Below are 7561 nucleotides of genomic sequence, written 5' to 3'. Positions count from 1 at the left end.
AATTATTGCAACTTCAGACGAAAGTCTCAATCAGGAAGTGAAACTACATTAACTACAAACATGCTTTATGTGCCCAGCTGGCACACTGTCTGCAACCATAGCAGCCGAGAGAAATTTCGGGCCCCGGGGAAGTTTTCTTAAGGGACCCTCATTATGATCAATTATATACCCAGGACCAAAAGAAGCGTGCTTTGGGCATTGAAAATTAAAAATACAAGTTAATTAAAGCTTTTAAAAGTCAAAGCTGATTAAATCTTTTAAAAATTTGTTTGTACACACACGGGGCCCCGGGAATCTTCCCCGACCACCACCACCCCCCCCCCCTCTCGGCGGCCATGTCTGCAACGGTACCACAGTTCATTGTCTTGACCAAATTTTTCCACATATTGCGCACAAGTTATTAATTGATTTAATTTCTCCACAAACATTTAAATACTCTTCAACACCATTATCACTCCTTTCATCATAAGCATCATTAGTGTTAGCCTCATTATCAAATGTTAGTATTGGAAACTTTAAAGATTTTGAATTTTCAGATTTTTTCCTTGGTTTCCTTAGTTGTTTTCTTTTTGACGTTTAACGTTTTAAAAAAGCTGTAAACCAATCAAGGTTTTGTGCAACCTGGATGTGAATGTGGAAATTTCTTCTCAAGTTTTCGAGCATATTCAAATTTTAGTGCTCTTAGTTTAAGAGGACTTGACCCATATCCCATTTTTGAAAAAACTAAGCAATATTGAACCAGTTTTTTTCTTCTGATACTGAAAACACTTTCATAGAACTGTTACTATACGGAACACATTGTAATTTATTTAATCCATCTGGTGATTGCTGAGCTTCTTTAATTCTCCTTTTGAGAGTTGAACATTTGACTTTAAATATCTCAGCAGCTTTTCTTTAAGAGAAGGTTTTTGTCAAAACATTCTCAACTGCTTGGATCATATTATTTAGATCCCAACCACCCTTTACTGCTGTTGCTTTGCTATGTTTCATAATGTTTCTGAAACAAACAAAAAAGAATAAAAATTGCATATAATTTTATCATAAAAACTACTTTTCCATGTTATTTTTTGTATATAACATATATAAAGGTTTAAATGTAGAGTAATATAAATTAAATTGAGTGATACTTTATTCGTAATTTTTTATATTACGAATAAAGTATCAAATTGTTTAAGTTATAAAATAACTTCTAGATACAAAATACATTTGAAAATAATTTAACTACGAAAAATTATATTTCACTTTGTATGAAATAATTTAACTCAAAGTAATATTTCACTTTGTATGAAGTATAATATTCTTAATAGGAATAAGTTAAAACAAAACTTATTACCTGACTGAGTAACTTGTATCCTAAACTTAGCTGCCTTCCAGTACTGAAGTCTGAGTTGTTGTTTTGTTTTTTTTTAAGTATAATTTATTAGTCACACTTTCACAGCTTGTTTATATTAAAAAAAACCTGAGTATTTTGTTATAGTAAGTAACAAATTGAAACGCAATAAATGCTCATATCGGAATATGCTTCGGTCTATTCAGTACAATCAATGGTGGTTCTTTCAGTACATTTATCAATATCCACATGTTACCCATATATTACAACAATCTGTACCTCAGACAACTTTCTTTCTACTACTATCCGAAGCCCAAAATATTTATCTATAATATTATTAATACTAAGAGTTAACTTCTCCTTGAAAAAACTTTGTAAAATGAAAACTCAGAAAAGTAAAAAAATTACATTTGCCTTGAAAAATCAGAAAACTTCCATAACTACTGCTTTTCTTTGAATAAATTTAACCCAGACATACTAAAGAGACATTCTGTATTGGTGATTTATTTGTGACGACGAAAATACATTTAACTGGTCTCTAAGTTCTTATTTTTGAAAGGTCCATTCAGTAAAAGTCTCCATTACTCAACCTTTAGGAACATGTTCTTTTAATAAGATTTGGTCTAGAATGAGCCAATATGATTGGGCCAATTTTTTACTATGAAAGTATGCAAAGTTTGAAAATTTTCTTAAGATATGCTAGAAGGTATGTTGGAAGGATGTCTTTTGAATGGTATAATTAAACATGAGATTAAGCGTTTGTTTTTTAATTGAAAAATTAAATCCGAAAAAAAAAATCTCCACACTCTCCCCTAAAACTTTTATCACGAACTCTTATCTAATCGATCGGTTTAAAACTTAAAAACTTATTGTAAGTGTGACAACTTTAGTAAGTGTAACAACTTACAACTTTTTGTTTTCTTGGAATCACTTTTCAACTTTTTGCCAATATACTGAAAATATGGCTAACTGATTGTAAAAACGTTTCAATTTTTTTAAAGATGTGTGAAGTGTTTGCAATTAAAATACATAAAAGAAAACATTACAGAGTTTGAGATCTTGGCAAATAACAGACAAATTTCCTTTTAGTCCTTTGTTTGGTATAACGTACAAAGTATGATAAAATAGCATGGATTTAAGAAAAGGGCAATTTTAATAATAATGTGATCACATATAATATAAAATCAGCAAAAGATTTCAAATGAGTGTAAATAAACATTAAAATAATCCCTATGCTTTTCCTATTATGAAACATAGCTCATAATTGGTCAAATGAATGGCTCATAATGAGTTGGTTTTCAGTTGTTACAAAAGTTTGTATATTTCAAAAATGCCCATGACGTGTGTAACAAATAGTATCTAAAATAAAAGTTGTAACAAGACTTTTTAAAAGTGTAAGATGCTGCCATTAAGAGATCAGTTTTTCGATAACATTGTAGCAAGAAGTAAATTCCACAACAAACTTACAATAAACATTTCTATATTTATTTTTAAACAAAATTCAAAATATTATTTTAAAAATAATTTTAAAAAATCCATTGAAATTATAAACATTTAAAATAAACTTAAGTAACAAATTTAGCATTTTTAACCAAACAGTTGCACAAACATTTAAAAATATATTAGCACTTTATCTAATCAAAATCAGCTCAAGTTCAACATTTGTTTATATATACATGTAAACACTTATTTATATCCTTTTTCAAATTTACTTAAGCATTTGCAACATCAATCAGATGATCGCAATGCTCTTTAAAAACAGTAGCTGAAGCTTGAATTTTATTCTCAAAATTTTTGCTATATTGCAAATTATCTTTAACAGTTAGATAACCATCTTTATAAAATACAGGAACTGAAAAAACAAGGTTTTCTGGAATCCCATACCATCCTTCAGACACAACTCCCATTGAAAACATTTTTTTACACATAGGATCAATTGTATCTTTGACTTGTGTTACTAAAGCAATAGAAAAGGAGAGAGGTGCTATTTTCTGTTGTTTAGAATTTATATAGTCTGTAATGGTCTCCTCAACCCATTTACTTTCATAAATCACTTTTTCAACTGGATAAGTAAAATCTGTCAAATGTGGTGCCCAAATTGCTCCATCGTAACCATGGACATTTGCAATTGTCAGGTCAATAATAAACTGATTTTCACTTCCCCAAAGAAAAATGTCATTTATTTTTGATGAATTTACACTCAATTTTTTAGCTAAAACAGATTTTAGTTTGTTCTCTTCAAATCGAGAGAGAGCAAAAAAATTTTTTTTTGAAATTTTATCAGCAAAATGAGAAATGACAAAACATGATTGCATTGCAATACTTCCTGCAACAATAATCTTTGCTGTCTTTTTTACAGAATTTAATGCAATACCATAACCTTTTAGCATATCCAATTGCACTTTATTAAGTGAATTATCAAGTGTATTAGGTGAAAGAATAATTACATAATCTGAATTGTTAACAGCCAGACCTACATCAATTTCACTTTTAATACTATACAAATTAGTAAATGCACAATCTTGTAATTCCATGACCAAAGCTTTATTAAGTTCAATATCTTCCGAACAAATTATTAACTCCAACTTTTCATTTTTTGAGCTGAGGGGAGAGAGTAGTAAGTTAGAGAGCAAGCTATAAATTAAATCTTTGATTGAACCACTAAAAATGATTACCATTCTAAATAATGGCATGGTCAAGTACCTTTGAGTTTCTTGTTGTTGCAATTTCTGTAAGGCTATTTTTGTTTCCATATTTTCATTTGCAATGCTTTTAAGTTCATTTGCTGATTTTGTACAATTAATGCCATAATATATCTTGCTGATTTCTAAAAATTCATTACAACTTCCTATAAAAGCTCCTTTACCACCCCTATTAACTAATTCTCTCCATATTAGTGGGGAAGGACATGTTTTTGAATTAAGCTGCCATCCATTTTTAAGAATTGTCTTTTCTACCCACGTGTTCCAATCATCAGGATTTAAAACAATTTTATGAATAGAGAAGTCGGGCAATCTTAATTTCAAAGCATCTCCAATTAGTTCTGCTCTTGCATAGAATGGGCAGTTTGATACACCTGCAATAACAAATTTAGCCATTTTAGAGTTCGTACGTAATTATCAAACACTGTCTCTAACAAATAATGCTTTGCATAGCGACAAAAACATACTTAATTTTTCCGCCGGTCCTTTTCATTTCGTACCCAGCCGGCAAAAAAACGTTTTTAAAACGTTGTAAAAACGTTATTATAAACGTTGCGAAAACGTTATGCATTGGTTACATAGGTAACACCTAAAAACGTTTTTCAACAACGAATTAACAACGTTTTTTTAGCGACGAATTCTCAACGTTATTTTAAGGTCGTATTCGGAAACATTTTTTACTTTTATATTTATGAATACGATTTACATATGTATGCATGTATGTATGCATGTATGTATGCGTATATATATATATATATATATATATATATATATATATATATATATATATATATATATATATATATATATATATATATATATATATATATACACACACACACACACACACACACATACATATATAAATATTGAAAGTTTTCAAGCCTCTTACCCTCTTAAATTGTCTTGTTTTAAAACACGAACGCATAAACTAGGGTGCATTTAGCCACGTTAAACAATTAAAATTAAAACTCGCACATTAGAGAAAGACTTATTTTGAAAAATTAATGCTACGAAAAATACAAGTTATCTTCACAAAATGATTTGGTTTGCTACATCGATTTGTTAGAGTCAGATGATGATGCTGTTCGGACAGTTTGACATTTAGTACCACCTGGTCTATACGGAGCATATTTTAGACACCTCTCCATTGCATTTCTTATTTGATTTTCGTTAGTCTCTTTAAAAGTGTTTTGAACAGCAGCTGAAAACATATATGAAGTACTTATACTCATCAAAAGATAAACTATTATTTAAAAAAAAAAGAGTAAACTCTGTAACTGAAACATAAAACAAGAAAACTTTTTGAAATTGTGCACAGAGCAAATAGTCACATTCAAAAACAGTGTAAAATGAAAAATACACATAATAGTTACTTTGGAAATTTAAGTGATAACAAACTTCTTTATATGAAAACAAAACATTATTATACCTATAAGAATAGGAAAGACTGCCATTTCTTGGAAAGTGATTTTATTCTTTGTTTTTCATTTGACACACAGCTGGCTCATTACCCAATTACTCATTAATCTAGAAATTATAATTTATCAAACTTTAAAGAATAATGATATGGTAGCTAATGTAATAACATTTTGTACAATAATAAACACAATAATATATAACAACTTCCTGAATTTAATATCCATACCGCTTCATCATTGCAAATACCATTGCATCTGCATCATGACCACCAACTCGTGAAAGCTGCTGTAACTATTATATGCAAATACATTTTTATACAAATAAAAACACTTTATTAAAAGTAATTTTTATAATTAGTACTGCATAAAAAGTACCATTGAAACATCATAAAGTGAACTTAAGCTGCAATCAATAACTAATAAAATAATTATATGTTCAATATTATTACTAACCACATTAAGTCGAACAGCCTTTTCACTTAAGGTCTTATCAAAGGCATAAAATTCCTCTAATTGTGTTGATTGCACCAAAGTTACTTCCTCAGGATTATTGGATATTTTTAGAAGTTCTTTTATTTTCATCAGCAAGTGTAAAACCCGCTTTTGAATTTCTACATAAATTTACAACATTCAATTAAGTAATCAACAATTTTCAGCATACCACTAGGTCTGATGCATATTCATAAAAAGAAAATAATACACTCACTCTCTTGGGCCAATAAAAATGATTGATTTATGTTTGCCTGAGATGTAGAAGCAAAGACTTCATCATCATAATCACTTTCCCTGTCTTCATCAGGCTCTTCATCATATCCACCTTGTCTTATAAATGTGGATGGTTCTGGATGTTCATTCTGGCTGTGACTAACTGAAGTACTCTAATAAATTATAATAACTAGTTGTACTTTATAAACTTACAAAATCTAAGAGCTTACACTTATATAGTCATGACCATATATATTGAAATTATGATTGCTTTATATTTTGTTTATATAACGACATTTTTTATGCATCCTTGTTAAATTTTTAATAAACATTTTCCCTAAATTTTTTGCTTTGTGGTGGAGTTGGCCAATCAAGATGATCACTAACCTCTGGGGTGGTTGTGGCTTCATATTCATTGCAAGCCTTATAACTGTCTAAAACAAAAAATTTCATGTAGACTAAAGTCCCATGCAGTTTTTTTATCTTAAATGTTTAAATACTTTTCCTAATCTAGAAACAGAAATCTTTTGTTGATAAAACCACATCAGTAAATAAGTTTACTTTTAAGAAAGTTTTTTAAATACTATAATAAACACTAAATATAAATAATATAAATGATAAAATAATAATTATAATAAATACTATGATAACTGTATAATAAATACTTTAAGAAAAACAAACCATTCCATAACATTATTTTCTTAATTTGAAACTTCTTCCACTGTTCATTTGGTTTAGTACCATTCTTTATCTGATGTTGAATATTGCCTCTTGATGGCCAAAACATATATTTGTGGTCTTCAGAAATCCAGTTTACAGGTACAGTACCATCTAATTCTTTACCATTTTCTAACCATACTAACCGTAAATATTTATTAACATATTTTTGACTCATTCTAAAAAAACATATATTTTTCTGTTGAGATATAAAAACTAAATTAGCTAAAAAATACATAAAAGCAAAATGGATAATTTTTAGGAAGGGAAAAAATACCACTATTGTATCAAGCAGGCATCTATTACATGCATATTTATAAAGGAATAAATAATGCGGTACTTGTAAAAAGCCTCAACATATTGTTAATTTACCTACTAGAGAAAGAGAAAAATTTTATATTACATATTTTATTTTGTTTCACACTATATCTGTAAATTGCTATTCAAATAATTCTTTGACAACAAAATGTTTTGATAAACAAAAACTTTAAGTGAGAGATAAAAAAGCATGCTACTAAAAAAAAACACAAAGCAAAGAACGCAACTATCATATCAAGTAGCAATCTATCAAGAAATTAAAAAAATAAAATTTGAGTAAACTTTACTAAAAAAAATTTTTCTGGCACAACTCAATAATCTGATTAGTAAAACAAGATTGATTAAACAACCCTAAATTTTAGAAATAA

The 7561-nt window shown here is 28.7% G+C and overlaps 2 protein-coding genes across 5 annotated transcripts; both read right to left on the bottom strand.

The window, feature by feature from the left end:
- Nucleotides 1-3028: 3028 nt before the first annotated feature.
- Nucleotides 3029-4519, bottom strand: LOC145191700 (putative malate dehydrogenase 1B). The gene has a single exon (XM_080068850.2). It carries the CDS (start codon nt 4426-4428, stop codon nt 3043-3045), a length of 1386 nt encoding a protein of 461 aa, XP_079924976.2. The 5' UTR covers nt 4429-4519; the 3' UTR covers nt 3029-3042.
- A 492-nt stretch (nt 4520-5011) lies between these two features.
- On the bottom strand, nt 5012-7500 carry LOC149881828 (uncharacterized). 4 transcript variants are annotated; one of them, XM_090066119.1, is made up of 8 exons: nt 7153-7500; nt 6840-7054; nt 6546-6588; nt 6160-6331; nt 5907-6064; nt 5681-5745; nt 5465-5562; nt 5012-5236 (listed from the first exon to the last, which is right to left on the bottom strand). In XM_090066119.1, exons 2-7 carry the CDS (start codon nt 6845-6847, stop codon nt 5520-5522), a joined length of 489 nt encoding a protein of 162 aa, XP_089922245.1. In that variant the 5' UTR covers nt 6848-7054; nt 7153-7500; the 3' UTR covers nt 5012-5236; nt 5465-5519. The 4 variants fall into 4 exon arrangements, with proteins under 4 accessions (XP_089922245.1, XP_089922243.1, XP_089922242.1 ...); XM_090066117.1 differs by having other exon boundaries at nt 5073-5236; nt 6546-6592; nt 7153-7266; XM_090066116.1 differs by lacking the exon at nt 7153-7500 and having other exon boundaries at nt 5073-5236; nt 6546-6592; nt 6840-7125.
- Between the last annotated feature and the right edge of the window lie 61 nt (nt 7501-7561).

The sequence above is a fragment of the Hydra viridissima genome, unplaced genomic scaffold (assembly GCF_058129835.1).
Source record: "Hydra viridissima isolate aposymbiotic clone 2 unplaced genomic scaffold, HvirCarnegie_v1 scaffold_11, whole genome shotgun sequence".
Classification (NCBI taxonomy): domain Eukaryota; kingdom Metazoa; phylum Cnidaria; class Hydrozoa; order Anthoathecata; family Hydridae; genus Hydra; species Hydra viridissima.
The sequence above is the reverse complement of the archived record's forward strand: the minus strand, read 5'-3'. Positions and strand labels throughout refer to the sequence as shown.